Here is a 16,296-nt window from a genome sequence, read left to right on the forward strand (position 1 = left end):
CAGCCTATTTATTCACTCATTCGTTTTCATATGTATACTGTAATATTGTATCTTTTATCGAATCCAATTTATGAATTTAATTTACATTTTCACACTTATGTCTAAAATAATTGCATGTGTTATTTACTGAAATCCAATATTTTCATATATACTGTATTTAATAAGAATAATGAAAATATTTTGCCTGTTAGTATGTCTGGTAACTTTAAAATCCACTCAGGATTATTTTTCTTGTCACATTTGTGCGTGCATGTGCGTGCGTGCATATGTTGAGAATGTGCGTGCGTCTGCACTCATTAATATCTTTTGATCGGCACAAAAGTATTTATAAAATGATTAATACATGATTTCTCGAAACTAGGACTTGGTTAATTAAAATTTCCATTCAGGATCCAATGCGATTTTCTTAACAAATAATTTCTTGTATGTATGGTACCGGTACTGCGGGATAATGTTTCTTTCACAACATGCTTTTCCCAGGGTGGGCTGGCAAACTTCCATGAAGTGGGTCGTGCTATGGCTACTCTAATGTCAGATGAAGTGTTTCACGATGTAGCATACAAGGCACGAAACCGAAATCATTTATTGGCAGCAATAGATGAATTCTTGGATGCAGTGACAGTACTACCACCCGGAGAGTGGGATCCCACCATTAGGATTGAGCCTCCTGCTGCCATTCCTTCACAGGTATTGTTACAGTTTGTCTCATATTTAAACATTCATAACAATTTACTTTTCACATACTTACCATTATACCATTTCCTTTCCTCCCTTTCACTTGTCGCTCATTTTATTTGTTTGTTACGAAACTCTTCATTTCTTGAAAATGTATGTGACCATGTACAGGGACATCATTTTATTTTTACTAACATTTTTAATATTAACCTGGCTATACCTTTGGATTAATAGTTCAGAGCCGGAAACACCGTTTGCTACCCCCTTCCACGATTGAAGTTCGTTGATACTGGCGTACAATACAAACAAATCACTTTACTAGGTATAGGAGGGAAGAAAAGTAGTTCATCCATTTACGTAAATTAGGAGATATCGTAATTTTGAATTTGATAATTTTCATTAGGCTTTTGTTTAATCAAAATACAATACAATATTAACAATAAGTGTTTTTACTCACGAACTGAGTTACCCATGCAAACGTATTAATTATGCAGTGTATATTATACTGTCTACAGCACATTAGCGTACAACATAGAGAATAAAGTTAAATTGAAAAATAATCATAATATGGAACACATTTTTGAAAATGGTGACCGTTCATTTAGATACAGGCTTCAGTTCTTTTGTGCATATTATCGCACTATAGACTATTGCATCTAATTCCAATCTAATTCTAATTCCTGCTGCCATTCCTTCACAGGTATTGTTACAGTTTGTCTCATATTTAAACATTCATAACAATTTACTTTTCACATACTTACCATTATACCATTTCCTTTCCTCCCTTTCACTTGTCGCTCATTTTATTTGTTTGTTACGAAACTCTTCATTTCTTGAAAATGTATGTGACCATGTACAGGGACATCATTTTATTTTTACTAACATTTTTAATATTAACCTGGCTATACCTTTGGATTAATAGTTCAGAGCCGGAAACACCGTTTGCTACCCCCTTCCACGATTGAAGTTCGTTGATACTGGCGTACAATACAAACAAATCACTTTACTAGGTATAGGAGGGAAGAAAAGTAGTTCATCCATTTACGTAAATTAGGAGATATCGTAATTTTGAATTTGATAATTTTCATTAGGCTTTTGTTTAATCAAAATACAATACAATATTAACAATAAGTGTTTTTACTCACGAACTGAGTTACCCATGCAAACGTATTAATTATGCAGTGTATATTATACTGTCTACAGCACATTAGCGTACAACATAGAGAATAAAGTTAAATTGAAAAATAATCATAATATGGAACACATTTTTGAAAATGGTGACCGTTCATTTAGATACAGGCTTCAGTTCTTTTGTGCATATTATCGCACTATAGACTATTGCATCTAATTCCAATTACCAGTTTCGTCCTTCGTACTAGTAACTCATGTTGAAATAATTCTATACCTATTATATAAAAGAGTATCTTACATACTGTAAATTCAATCTTCACCTCTGTCCAACCCGCACAGATAACATTACTCAGACATGCTATCTACTGTCCGTCCAAGTGGTTATGTCGCAGGATCGTAGAAGGGGGGAAAATCACGTGACAGTTAATTACTTTTATTTAAGTTATTTTAAACAATTGCAGGTGAGGGAAATCGAGATGCGACGTAGGCAAACGGACGACAGTACCTGTGCGAAAATATGATTCAATATTGAAAGCTGGAAAACACGAACATATTTCTGGAATGTACTATATTCACTAACTCAATACTGTTTGTGTTTACTACGACCTTCAGGCGACTTTGACTATATACGCTTGGTTCTGTGAGGAGAACAGTTGGAAGTTCACTAGTAGAGGGGGTGGGAGTGAAGTACATTAAAAAACTCAGGTACAATAAAAATTGAAGTAAAAATAAATGATGTCCCCGTACTATAGCCTATTCTTTGCATGTTCATGTAGATATTTTAAAGAGTATATTTAATTTGTAAATTATATTTATACGACATATTTCCTTGTTGTCCTGCATTTATTATTACTTTTACTGAGAGTTATATCCTAAAAAGATAGTGAAACAATGAATACTTTAATGTGCAGGATCAGAGAAAACGGCCTCCAGAAAAAAAAGAGGAATTTGATGAAGAAGAAGATGAACAGAAGCTGAGAGAAGAAACTGGTCTTGCGCGATCAGGACGATGGTTTGGTGGCCTCATGAATGATATTAAAAGGAAAACTCCCTGGTAAGGAAGAACAAATGAACTTATAGGTATATTTTATTTAATACTGTGACTACCATTCATGGGGTACATCACGCATTGGAATTTTGTATAGTACATGATTCTTACTTACACATTTCTCGTAACTACCTAGATTCTACTTCTTTATATGATCTGTAATAAATTCACCATATTTTTTTGTAATTATAGTAGTATTTATGTTTAATTTCTACTTTATTAATGTTAAATTATTCATATGGCTCTGTTAATATATTTTGGATGTTGCATCACACCAAAAATCCTCTACACTTCAGTTCCTGTGCAGAAGACAAAGATAATTCATGATGTGAACTATTACATAATAAAATTCATGACGTTCTGCAAGGACAAATGAAATGATGTCTGCTATTATATTCACGCTATTACTGTGTAGGTACCTACTCAGTAATATTCATTATCAGCCTGGAGTGTAACCTCGTTAGCTTAATTTATTTGTACGTTATTACCTGGTTATTTATTCCAAATTCATCTTCTTAAATATTTAAAATGTTATATTTAGAGAATATCCTTAGGCAGCGGTACTTAAGGCAAGAAGACACTGCCAGGATTACTGAAGAATATGATACAGCAATATTACACCCCACTGATGAAACAAAGATGGTGACGATGACATAATATAATAATTATATATGCAAGACATACCAAAACCTCAACAAACCTAACCTAACTTGACACTTATTCTCAGCCTTACGAAAACTCTCAGTCTGCCAAAAAACGTAGATTTCCATATAGTTTTAAGTTTGTCATTGTGTGTATGTTACTAAAAAAATGTTACAGATGTCTAAACAGGATTTTCGGGGAATGTTTTTACAATCTTTATCTTTAATAATACCTACTACAGATTGAAAAGTGTTAACAGGTATTGAGATATAATTTTTTTAATACGAAAGATGTAAAATCGTGAAAAAGTTATTCTGGTGCTTTTCTTTTTCTCAAAATCTGTTCATCCAAAATAAATGAAACTTTTTTTGTACATTAACTAGACCAGAAACACTGAAAATAGCTATGGATTTTACTGACGTTCTTGGAACTATTAATGTTTATATAAAATTTTAGCCAAATTTGTGAAATTTAAAAATACGCCTATATATATATATATATATATATATATATATATATATATATATATATATATATATATATATATATTTTTTTTTCAATACCTGTTAAATTTTTTTAAATTTATAGTAGGTATTATTAAAGATAAAGGTTTAAAAATATTCCCTGAAAATCTTGCTTAGATATCTGTAACAGTTTTTGGGTCACATGCGCCCATACTTCATGAAATTAACAATGTCGAAATAGGCAGTACCTTCTTACCTTAAGGGGTTAGGTACAGCTTATAGCAGTAAAATTTTGGAAATATTCAACATTGTTTTCCTCCATTACTGTATCTTGTACAATAATGAAAATTAGTATGATTTACATTTTTTTTTTTTTTCTTTCAAAATTCAGTTCAATGTGCAGTGATGAAGCATTTCCAACATAACTCAAAAACTATCCACCATTCTGTGATGAAATTTTTTGTGTGTATTTATACATGTCATATCTACAATACGATGCAAGATCACTTCTCTCTCTTTGATAGATTGTCTAATAAAAATTTGATCATTTTTCTTCTAAAACAAAATTAAAAAAAATATTACTTGTTAAGGAATGTAGTTGAAAGAGCATGATATTGTACACATGAGTTTCAGCAATAAAATAAAAGAGAGAGAACATGTAAAAGTTAACAAGTTTATGAGTTATGCACAGTAAACTGCCACCATTTTGAATTTTGAAAAAAAAAAATATATATATAAATATTTTTTTTTAATCGTAAAAATATTTTTTTCATATAGCAGAAGGACAGTGTTTTACAAGTACCAAGTTTCATTATTGTACAAAGGGAGGGGCTACTCATCAATTAGCACTGGTCAGCTTGATGAGTTAATGACCGAATTTGGTATAATTTTCCTCTATCCAATACCTAATTCCCTCTTTACCCTTTCCTATCCAGTCCTCTGACTGAACTCTTACTTTCTTCGACCCCGATGGCATTAGAGCATTTGAGGCCTAGGGGTTCATTTCCCTTTCCTTCCTCCTCTGTTCCTAGTGTTGACCTGCTATGGCACTAAAATCGTCCTCCAGTGGCTTAAGGAGGGAAAGCTGGTGATCAACAAGATCTCCCAGCTAGGTCCAATGGAACCGTCGACCAACAGCAGGTGTGGTCCTCCAGACATTCTGGGGGTTGTGTGTGAATGAAGTAGCCACCAAAACGTTAAAATATGGTTTTCACTTAAATCGGCTACAACTTGCCATTTTGAATATATCAGTCCCCTAACTGCCCATTGTGCAACTCAAACCAAGACATGGATTTTTTTTATTTTTTTTTTTATTTTAGTTGGTTATTTAACGACGCTGTATCAACTACTAGGTTATTTAGCGTCGATGAGATTGGTGATAGCGAGATGATATTTGGCGAGATGAGGCCGAGGATTCGCCATAGATTACCTTGCATTCACATTACGGTTGGGAAAAACCTCGGAAAAAACCCAACCAGGTAATCAGCCCAAGCAGGGATCGAACCCGCGCCGAACGCAACTTCAGACTGGCAGGCAAGCGCCTTAACCGACTGAGCCACGCCAGTGGCTGACATGGATTTGGAACACCTCAAAATCTGTGCTTCAGTGGCTGGTCATGATAATATCTTTGAAAAATATTGGAGTGCAAGAGGTCAGATGACTTTATTGTCAAACGCTTGGCATTAGAAAACAACAACAACAACAACAACAATATACTGTAATGGAGGAAAAAAATGTTGAATATTTCCAAAAATTTTACTGCTGAAAGCTGTACCTAACCCCATAAGGAAGTGGAGGAAGGTTACCGGTACCAATTTGTTCAGTTACTTCTTCGCTTCAAAGATATTATCATTGCAAATTACTGTGCATCCTTCAACACAAGTTCTTGTTCAGTCTCGTCCATTGAAACTTTGAAAATAAAAGGAAATACAATAATAATGTCTGTGATGTCGATTAAATATTCGGCACAGAAAGTAGGGAGTGACTCTCAGTTAATACTACCAAAAATAAATTGAGTTATTAGCCTGAACGTGCCATTAATTCCTTCTTAATCAGTGTATGTTGTTTGATGTCTGTTTGATTAGGTACTGGTCAGACTTCAGAGATGCACTAGCCCTGCAGTGCATAGCTTCTTTTATCTTCTTGTACTTTGCTTGCCTGTCACCGATTATTACATTTGGTGGTCTTTTGGGCCATGCAACAGGGAATAATATGGCTGCTATGGAGTCCCTAGTGTCTGGTTTTGTCTGTGGCTTAGGCTATGGTTTCTTCTCGGGACAACCATTAACCATCCTCGGATCCACAGGTCCTGTTCTAGTGTTTGAAACTATTATGTATGACTTTTGCCAGTAAGTATATGCATACAGCTTGCAGAAGCAATAGTCAAATCTGTGGTTGAGCGCAAGAATCCCTTAACCCTTATATAGCTTATTCTGAGAAAATCAAAATTAAGGGACATTTTATGCATTGTACATAATGGTAATTCAATATGTTGTCGTCTCTCTTCTTTCTCTAATGTGAATACTTAGGCCTACACAGCGGTCCCAATAAGAGGCATGATAAATAAAAGGCTTAGATCCATATTAATAATATTATCTCTTTTTTTTTTTTTTTTTTTTTAGGGTTACAGTTTTTTTTTTTTTTTTTTTAGGGTTACAGGGTTCTTGCATTGAACTACAGAAATGTATTATTCAAAATGAACAGTAGACGTTAAAAATTGAACAGAATTTATTCCATGTTGAATCTTTCGTACACTACTTTTAACACTTGAATATAAATAATTGATTAAATGGCGATCTTACGGGGATGGTGTGAAGAAACACCGAAACAGCTGTAAGCCGCACATGCTTACAAAATTAACACGAGTAAGATCACCATTTAATCTATTATTTAGAATTAATTGATTAACTAGTGGACTTACTCGTGTTAATTATGTAAGATTTGTGCGGCTTACAGCTGTTTCAGTGCTTCACGCACCATCCTCAGAGCCTACTAGATCAAGGCGTCATCTCGAACTTCTCTGCCTGTTATGTGGGTGTGTTTGATTGTTGAAAGGTGTTGAAGAGTGGAGTCAAATAGTGTGTGTGTGTACTGAAATTGATCTGTGTGTTGAGAATTTGATCGGGGTGTGTTTTAGTGTGTTTGTATATTTCGTATTGTTCTAATGTGTCTAATGTGTTGAGTACACTAAAACACACTCCAATCAAATTCTCAACACACAGATCAATTTCAGTACACACACACTATTTGACTCCACTCTTCAACACCTTTCAACAATTAAACACACCCACATAACAGGCAGAGAAGTTCGAGATGACGGCGTGATCTAGTAGGCTCTGAAGATGGTGCGTGAAGCACTGAAACAGCTGTAAGCCGCACAAATCTTACATAATTAACACGAGTAAGTCCACTAGTTAATCAATTAAGTGTTAAAAGTAGTGTACGCAAGATTCAAAATGTATTATTTAGAATTTATTCATATGTGTAATCATGTCAAAATTATACGACACAGAATTATACTATCGTATTTTGTACATCTTTTGAATTACAGTGTGTTTTTTACTTTTTGAATTCTTTGAAATTGTCTTCATGTAGAAAAAACACGCACACACAGGTACAGATAAACATATACAAATAAATAAAATGTATTTATTTATTTACTCACTCACTTAACGGTATTTATCAATACTAATTTAATTTACAAGGCATTTTCAAAATTATTGTTGTGGATTGCTTATTCCTAAGCACATTTCTGTTCTACAATGTTTTGTCTGCTGTGTTTCAGTAGGAGACACACCAATTCTTTACATTTACAAATTACTCTTTGCAAGTCCGAACTTAAAACTTCTAACCAAACAATGGGCAATGCAAATTTAAAGTTTGCATGCATTAATTTCTGCAAATTAACTTAAATTTGGTAATTAATGTCAAATTTGTTTAAAACATTTTTCGAATTGAGAAATATTCACAAACGAGAAACAGTAGTCATTAAACAGCAAAATTTATGTTGTTGTCAATAAATTCATAGATATGTTTAAGCTCTGTGGATATTGTTGAAGATTGGTTGGAGGGATGCCTGATGATCATAAGTGCCTTGTGTATGTTTTGGATGTTTCTTTGTCATTTACCATCCAAAAAATATGCACAGAACACACACACAACTACAGGAAGTATTACAGATTGTTGAGAAGATGCCACTCTCGATAAAGACATTTCTTTGTTAAAAAATTGTTGAAGAATGGGTAGAACGGAGAAAAATTCCCTCCAGCACCATGGCTCGACACTTCATCCACTTTATCCACAAGCCACACCAGATTCCGGTTCCGATTCCAGAGCGAATTTTTCTCTGTTCTACCCATTCTTCACCATATGACAATGCAGAATTCCTGCACGAAAATATCATATGTACTTCGATACATCATAGTAATATAAAAAATTGTTCTTTATATTCATGCATCTCTCCAAATACATGAAAAGTAGGCTACATTCATTGATAAATATTATTCTGTTAACATCAATGATAGAAAAATATTTATAAAAGAAATTCACTAGCTTGGAATCACACTGGTGGTCTTTGTATTAGGAAATTACTATGCTGTATATTCATTGTGCTATGTTCTATACCTGCCAGTAAGTTGGTAGGCCTATTGGGAATACATTTCAGCTAAAATCAACATATGACACTCAATTACACTTGTTGTACTATCTTCAGCTTTGTGTTCAATTGTTGTGAAAAATTCATACTACCGGTATGTATCTGTTAAAGGTCTAATACATTTGTTTCAACCAAAAATTTCGAAAATTAACATTTTGCTATTTCGGCACTTTCTATTTTTTTTAATCTCGAGAAGAAAGTCAGTAGGTCCCATTTTATAATTCTGTGTAATTATTTTCTAATGGTTTCAAAAAATTCAATAGTATTTTTCTTTAAAAGAGTTTTATACTTTACATGCATATTTCCCTGATTATGTGTTGACTTGCTAATATTAAATGAGAATATACTGTATCCCTTATAAAGAAAAGACTGTTCGCACATAGAAATACGGTACAGGAGTGTAGAAAATGTTTTTGTGAAAAATGTGCTTATACATGTGAAGAGTACAGGAGGAAAACCTGACGTCACGTTTTACTCTTTTTACAGGAGAGCAAGTTAAAAGTTTCAAGATCCCATTATTTTCTATTGTATTTGGGTTATCATTCTTCAAATTTCTTGGACTAATGACGTTGTTATTCTGTACTGGTACAGTAAACTACACAAATCTACTCTACCTGAGCTGTTATATGACATCTAAAACATAAAATCGATAATTCTGGACTTACCAAGTTTTTCCCTGTGCTCTTCATATTAAAAAATACTGTGTTTGTATTTCGTACAATGAAACTAAATTGTCCATTTTATGTCTAAGTTAGTATGAGCTACCATAAATGGTTCCGTTTATTGTATGCCTGATGTCTTTTCAGAGACCAGGGATTGGATTACATGTCATTCCGATTCTGGATTGGAATGTGGATTGCAATAATCCTCTTATTTTTGGTGGCTGTGGATGCAAGTGCATTAGTATGTTACATAACACGATTCACAGAAGAAAATTTTGCAACTCTCATAGCTTTCATTTTTATTTATAAAGTAAGTACCGGTATTTATTTTTAAATTGTTTATCTAGTGGTGGATCTATGACTAAGGATCTTATGCCTTATTTGAAATTAACTACATATTACACTAATCAGATTTCAGATGTATACAAACAATTGCTCTTCCTCGACACATATTGTCAAGTGAGATGTACTGCCTGATAATAGATGTACATATCAGCCAGAACCTCAATCAGAGGTATGCATGCATATGAAACGAAATTATTCCGGTCAATGGAGTGGCGGACTACAACTTGAAAAGTCTGGTTTGAAGTCTAGGTAAAGGCGGGAATTTTCGCCTTGAAATAATTTCCAGAATTGCTTCAAGGTCTACTCAAAGCAAAGCATCCCATTAAAGGTCTCGAAAGACCCTTAGGGTGACAGAATGTTAAGATTTACCTCATGCGACAGTTGGGGTACTCATTTCTGTTGAAAGTTGAGTGAATTCCACGACCATAGTGCGATCAGAAGGATTAGATCAATGGAAAAAGTCCATGATCATCGAGAATCGAACCCCTGACCTAACAGCATGCATCACAACGCCAGAACTGGGATATTACCGGATGCTTCCTCAGGGTCCATTAGCCTCCTATAAAATAATTATAATCGATTGAACAAGTGTATTTTGGAGGTACAGTACACTAGCAAAAAATATGATTGAATATCACAGATGTAGTGAATGGTTTGTAAGAAAATAATATTTACCAACTTTCCAATGAACTTCATTAGAGACTTTACTAAATATGTGATTTAAGGTTTTAATGATATTGAAAATAGTGCTAGATTTAAAATTTGTTTTTTTTTTTCGCCATGTTATAAGTGCTGAAATATCAACCCAACAAAATAAATTACATGCGAACAACAAGTTTTGATGGTGAAATCATTGCAATAAGTGAAAGTCTCAGGAATCTTCTATGCTACATCAATAAATTTAAGAATGCAGTTATATTGTCAGCTATTTTATCAATAGTCTCTAAACACACACCTTCATCTCAAACAGCAGAAATAACTAAAATGCTCTCTCAATTAATATCACTCAATAAAAGAATTGTATTCCAATGGAAACCATCCCATTGTGGAATCCTGGGAAACGAGAATGCGGATGCTTTAGAAAAAAAGGGCAGCACTGCTACTTACAGACCTGTTACTAAATCTACGTATTCCTCTGTGAAAAGATTTATTAAATCTACATACTTAGACTTCAACAAACAAAATTTGATAACACAATCCCAAGGGAAAAAATGGAACTCTCTGCATCAAGATCCACAGTTAATTCCCGATTTACCACGAAAATCGTCTGTAGCTGCATTTAGATTGGCAACAGGCCATGACTGTTTGGCCAAACACCTGCATAGAATTGGAATATACAGTAGCGTGCAAATTAATCCGAACATGACATAGTTTTACATTTTCTGTCATTGTTGGCTTCACAGCTGCTCATACCGCTTTATTTGACATCTGTAGTACGTGTAATTCCATTGTTGAAGGTCTGTCATTATTTTTTTTGTAATATGTGACATTTTGCCTGTCGTTTTGTACTTATAAGCATTTCAGTTGTGTTGAAGACTTAATACTGCAATCCTGTGTACATTTTGTCGTCTTCACAAATGGATACAACTCCACGAAAATGGTCTAAAATTATGACATTAGCAGAGCATTCTCCTATGACACAGAGGCAAATTGCTGCAGAATGTCACATCGGTTTGGCTACTGTTAATTCGATCATAAAACGATACAGGGAGACTGGATCCATCACACCCCAGAAAAAAGGAAACTGTGGCCGGAAAAGGAAGACTTCACCTGCAGATGATCGTTTATTTGTCAGGAAAAGTAAATTAAATCCTAGACTAACTGCTGTCCACTTAACCCGCGAGTTAATGGCTACCACTGGGGCGAATATTTACGTCACAACAGTGCGGGTAGGCTTTTGGAAGCTGGACGAAGGGCTCGTAAGTCTATTAAGAAGCAACTGCTAACCCCTGTTATGTGCAAAAGACGCTTAATGTGGGCAAAATTACATCAACACTGGACAGTGAACGACTGGAAGAATGTACTTTTTTCCGATGAGTCTCATTTCGAGGTCCACGGCCACCGTGTTTCTTACGTACGGAAAGGATCCAAAAGAGTAACAGCAGCTCATCTCCAACAAGCACCCAATTACCCCCCTAAAGTAATGTTTTGGGGTTGTTTTACACATAAAGGGCCTGGAACATTAATACCTATCAAGGGAATGATGAATTCTGACAAATATATCCACTTATTGGAAACCAGAGTCGTACCCCAGCTGCAAAAATCATTTCTGGATGGCAGAGGTGTGTTCCAACAAGACCTGCCACCATGCCATACGTCTCGAAAAACTACAGAATTCTTCAACAAGAAGAATATTCAGGTACTCTCCTGGCCAAGCAACTCACCCGACATCAACCCCATTGAGAACTTGTGGTCAATTTTCAAAAGAAGAATGCACAAAATGGATTGTTCTACAAAGGAGAAGATGATTTCTGCCCTCATTGGTGTATGGTTTCGCGATGAAGAAATGAAGAATATTTGTGGGAAATTAGTGGAATCCATGCCAAATCGTCCCAGAGCTGTTATTAGGAACAAGGGAGGCCACATAGATTACTGAGGTGTGTCTTAGATCCTTTTTTTTTTATCCCGTTTGAGTGTTTTTGCATAAGTAATTACGTTGTTCGGATTAATTTGCACGCTACTGTATCAGTCCCCTAACTGCCCATTGTGCAACTCAAACCAAGAAATGGATTCGGAACACCTCAAAATCTGTGCTTCATTGGCTAGCCATGATAATATCTTTGAAAAATATTGGAGTGCAAGAGGTCAAATGACTTTATTGTCAAACACCTGGCATTAGAAAACAACAACAACAACAACATACGAAAATAAAGTGATCAAACTAATATAAATATGTAAAATGTAAAACTCTGCGATTACAAAACAAACATGTAGTCGCACAGTTCTGTATCTGCTCTCGATGCCGAGATATTACTGAGAAAGACCATGCAGCATAACTAATTTTATACGCAACTTCGGTGCTTTCATGCCTGTAGTGGAGGTGGCGTCGTTGGGCATGATCATATAAATTGCATTAGTTCATGATCTAACTACTAATAGCATTAATATTCGGCTACAATATGTTACAATAAGCATTTGAAATTACGCGAGTTTTTGTTTCACCGCGGATTCTGGAATGGTACAGGGAAAGACATATTCTATGTCGAAACTGAGGAACAAAGCTAGTACCGTAATAGAACCGAATAATGGAAGCACTCCCTGCTCAGTCTGCAAATGTATCATTCAAACTTTCATAATTAAAGTGCTTCTCTAGTAAAAAACCATTAGTTTGTACTAAATACTGCGTAACATTTATATTTATATTTATATTTTTAATTTGATAACACAATCTCACAGGGAGAAATGGAACTGTCTGCATCAAAATTCACAGTTAATTCTCGATTTACCACACAAATCGTCTGTAGCTTCATTTAGGTTGGCAACAGGCCATGACTGTTTGGCCAAACATCTGCATAGAATTGAAATATATCAGTCCCCTAACCAGTGGCGGCTCGTGATAAAATATTATGTGTTCACAATTTTATGGTTCCAAAATCGAAGAGAATTTGAAATCGTACATTTAGTCTAATATGAAATGTCATGATTCCAATGGTCCACTATCGAAAAAAACCGTATATAAATTCAAAACAACATATAATAATAATAATAATAATAATAATAATAATAATAATAATAATAATAATAATAATAATAGTGATAATAATAATGAAACCCAGTCTTTTTATTTCCAATTCTTTCTGGTAAGCCAGTTTATCCAGTTCTTTACTGTTTAAAATTGCTTGAACAGAGTTCATTGTTTACGTTTGTTAAAAATGAATACATACCACAGTCCCGTTATTTACAAACGCGTGTGTTCAGTAATATATTTTGATTCACAACACACTGATACACTATAGCCTATACCAGTACTGTAATCCCATTCGCATAGATTGATTGCTATAAATACATGCCAGTAAATATTATTCTTAAATATTATACACCACCATACAGATACTTAAATTCACACCACCACCACAGTCAGCCAGCACATGTTTGAAAGTCAAACTATGCTATTATGCCGACACTGAAGTATAGTAATTCACAAACTACACTCTCGTAGCAGCACTGTACACATCCACGTAAAGTAAACGTTCCTACAGTCAGATGCTGACATCTACAGGCTATTAAATTTCCTTGATGCACCTGACATCTGTAGGTACTCATCATGTTCACTTAACACTTTGTGCTCTTGATGAGTCATAAGCGGCCAGCTAAAGACAATTTTCTCCCGCGCATGCGTGAAATTCCTGTAACCACCTCGAAAAGAGCACGGCTTGTACGTGAACGGAAGTTGCCAAGTTTACATAAGAAGTTTATGCAAGATGCGGGAAGTTTAAAATACTCGATTCTGATATTATACATCCCCACTACGTCAATACGGTATCAAATAATAAAACTAGTCGTGCATTAATGGAAACAAGGTGTTCACGTGCTCTTGTGCTCTTATTGACGCACCGCCACTGCCCCTAACTGCCCATTGTGCAACTCAAATCAAGAAATGGATTCGGAACACCTCAAAATCTGTGCCTCAGTGGCTGACCATGACAATATCTTTGAAAAATATTGGAGAGCGAGAGGTCAAATGACTTTATTCTCAAATGCCTGGCATTAGAAAACAACAACATTTATATTTTTAAACTAAAATAAATTTTTAATTTACAGGCCATTGAGAATGTACTCAGTATTGGAAAGAAGTTTCCTGTTAATACTCAAGGTGACATTCAACTTAATTATGAATGCTTCTGCGCACCTACGAATGGGTCATCTGTTCTTGCAAATGTTAGCTGGCAAAACATGTCAAAGGAAGAATGTCTGGTAAGACAATAATGTGAATTATTCATATATCACCTTAATATTAAGTAATTAAGAATTACCGTAAACTGGGGTTACTTTGAACACAGAGGAAACTTTGAAAATTTTTTCAGAAAATCATATTTAGGTTTCTACATGCTGCACTTGTTATAGATGGAGGTAAATTATCATAAAATCATTCTCATACCAAATTTACCTCCATCTATCTGCACTTGTTATAGATGGAGGTAAATTATCATAAAATCATTCTCATACCAAATTTACCTCCATCTATCTGCACTTGTTATAGATGGAGGTAAATTATCATAAAATCATTCTCATACCAAATTTACCTCCATCTATAACAAGTGCAGCATGTAGAAACCTAAATATGATTTTCTGAAAAAATGTTCAAAGTTTCCTCTGTGTTCAAAGTAACCCCAGTTTACGATACGTAACAAAATATATTCTATGTAGTGAATATGTGATTATCTTCCTAAGATTTCTTCCTTATTTGTTTCAACCGAGAGTGGTGTAGTATGTATTTTATGTAGGTATGTAATGATTAAAGCTGTAATACTTGTTGAAGATAAAAGGCAAGGTTTCTAAACTCTGTATGGCAAAAACATTGCAGGGAACCATAGATCATCGTCATCTTCAACTGTCTACATTTCCACTAATCATTATTTGCTATTTATTACATGAAGTTATATTATTGTTGAAATTTTAATAATCGTAATTTTTTCTGAATCCTATATCTGTACTTTTCTCTTGAATAACGAACATTCGCACCATCTCGAGCATGCAGTCACAGGCCCGAGTATTGTGAATCATTTCAGTGTTTCACAGTCTTCACCATTGATTATTGATGAGTTGAATCAATACAGCTAAAGTGTGGTTTTGTTTTATGTTAGATGGCTTCAAAAAAGTGCTGTGGGTGTAGAAACAGTAAAGAGATCTGAAGTGTTACTTCTTCAGATATTAAATGAGATATTAATTATTGCGATTTTTTATGTTGGTAAATTTTGAATATAATCCATTCATACAAAATGCCGCATACAGAAATTAGAGCAGTCACAAAAAAAATATATGAAAAATCAAAATTATCTGTGGCTGGAACAATTAAAGCCCATGATGATATTATGTACAAATTGTAACATTTATCATATAAGTATGGGATTTGGTGTTGTTAAATTTCACATTCTTTATTTAATCAGTTTTTTTTTCTGGCAGTATGCAGCGATATGCTGCACCAGTACCTTTTTTTTCTCTTTTTGGCTCAGCTGCCATTTTTTTCAATGCTAATTCTGAGAAGATTATAAAAATTCCCATAGATGCCACTATAATGCATTACGAAAAAATTATCAATAATTAAATTTGTACTTCTACTGAATATTCAGTGTAATGATTTTTTCAGGTATTGCTGATACTGTTCTCAGTTACAATCTTTGATAATCCATTTTGAATCTTGCGTACCTCGAGTAAGTCCACTAGTTCATCAATTAATTACAATCTTTGGTTCAGTGTTGCGAGGCTGAGGGATTAATCCCTTGGCTTAGGAAAATTTATTCCTGAAAAGGATTGAAAGACTTTTCGCTTAAATTTAAAAAGTAGAGATTTTTAGAATTCGGAAATAATAATAAAAAAAATCAATACAAATCAATCTCCTCTCCTCTCTCCTCCCCTCCCTCCCCCTCCCTCCCGTCCCCTCCCCTCCTCTCCTCTCCTCTTTTAAGTTTTATTGCTGCTCTACAGCCTAGATCATATATGTAACAGATAGGTCGG

The 16,296-nt window shown here is 34.5% G+C and overlaps 1 protein-coding gene across 14 annotated transcripts in view; it reads left to right on the forward strand.

Annotated features, from left to right (window-relative positions):
* Ndae1 (Na[+]-driven anion exchanger 1) overlaps positions 1-16,296 on the forward strand; it is a 704,613-nt gene that overhangs the window by 648,330 nt on the left and 39,987 nt on the right. For all 14 annotated transcript variants that reach the window (XR_011335338.1, XM_069842294.1, XM_069842289.1 and 11 more), the window contains 5 exons: positions 481-687; positions 2,718-2,860; positions 6,045-6,308; positions 9,421-9,586; positions 14,383-14,535. Coding sequence is in view for 13 of the 14 variants with exons in the window: in XM_069842294.1 (XP_069698395.1) it covers positions 481-687; positions 2,718-2,860; positions 6,045-6,308; positions 9,421-9,586; positions 14,383-14,535 (933 nt within the window). In the remaining variant the exon portion in view is untranslated. The remainder of the gene's footprint in view (positions 1-480; positions 688-2,717; positions 2,861-6,044; positions 6,309-9,420; positions 9,587-14,382; positions 14,536-16,296) is intronic.

The sequence above is a fragment of the Periplaneta americana genome, chromosome 12 (genome assembly GCF_040183065.1).
Source record: "Periplaneta americana isolate PAMFEO1 chromosome 12, P.americana_PAMFEO1_priV1, whole genome shotgun sequence".
NCBI lineage: Eukaryota > Metazoa > Arthropoda > Insecta > Blattodea > Blattidae > Periplaneta > Periplaneta americana.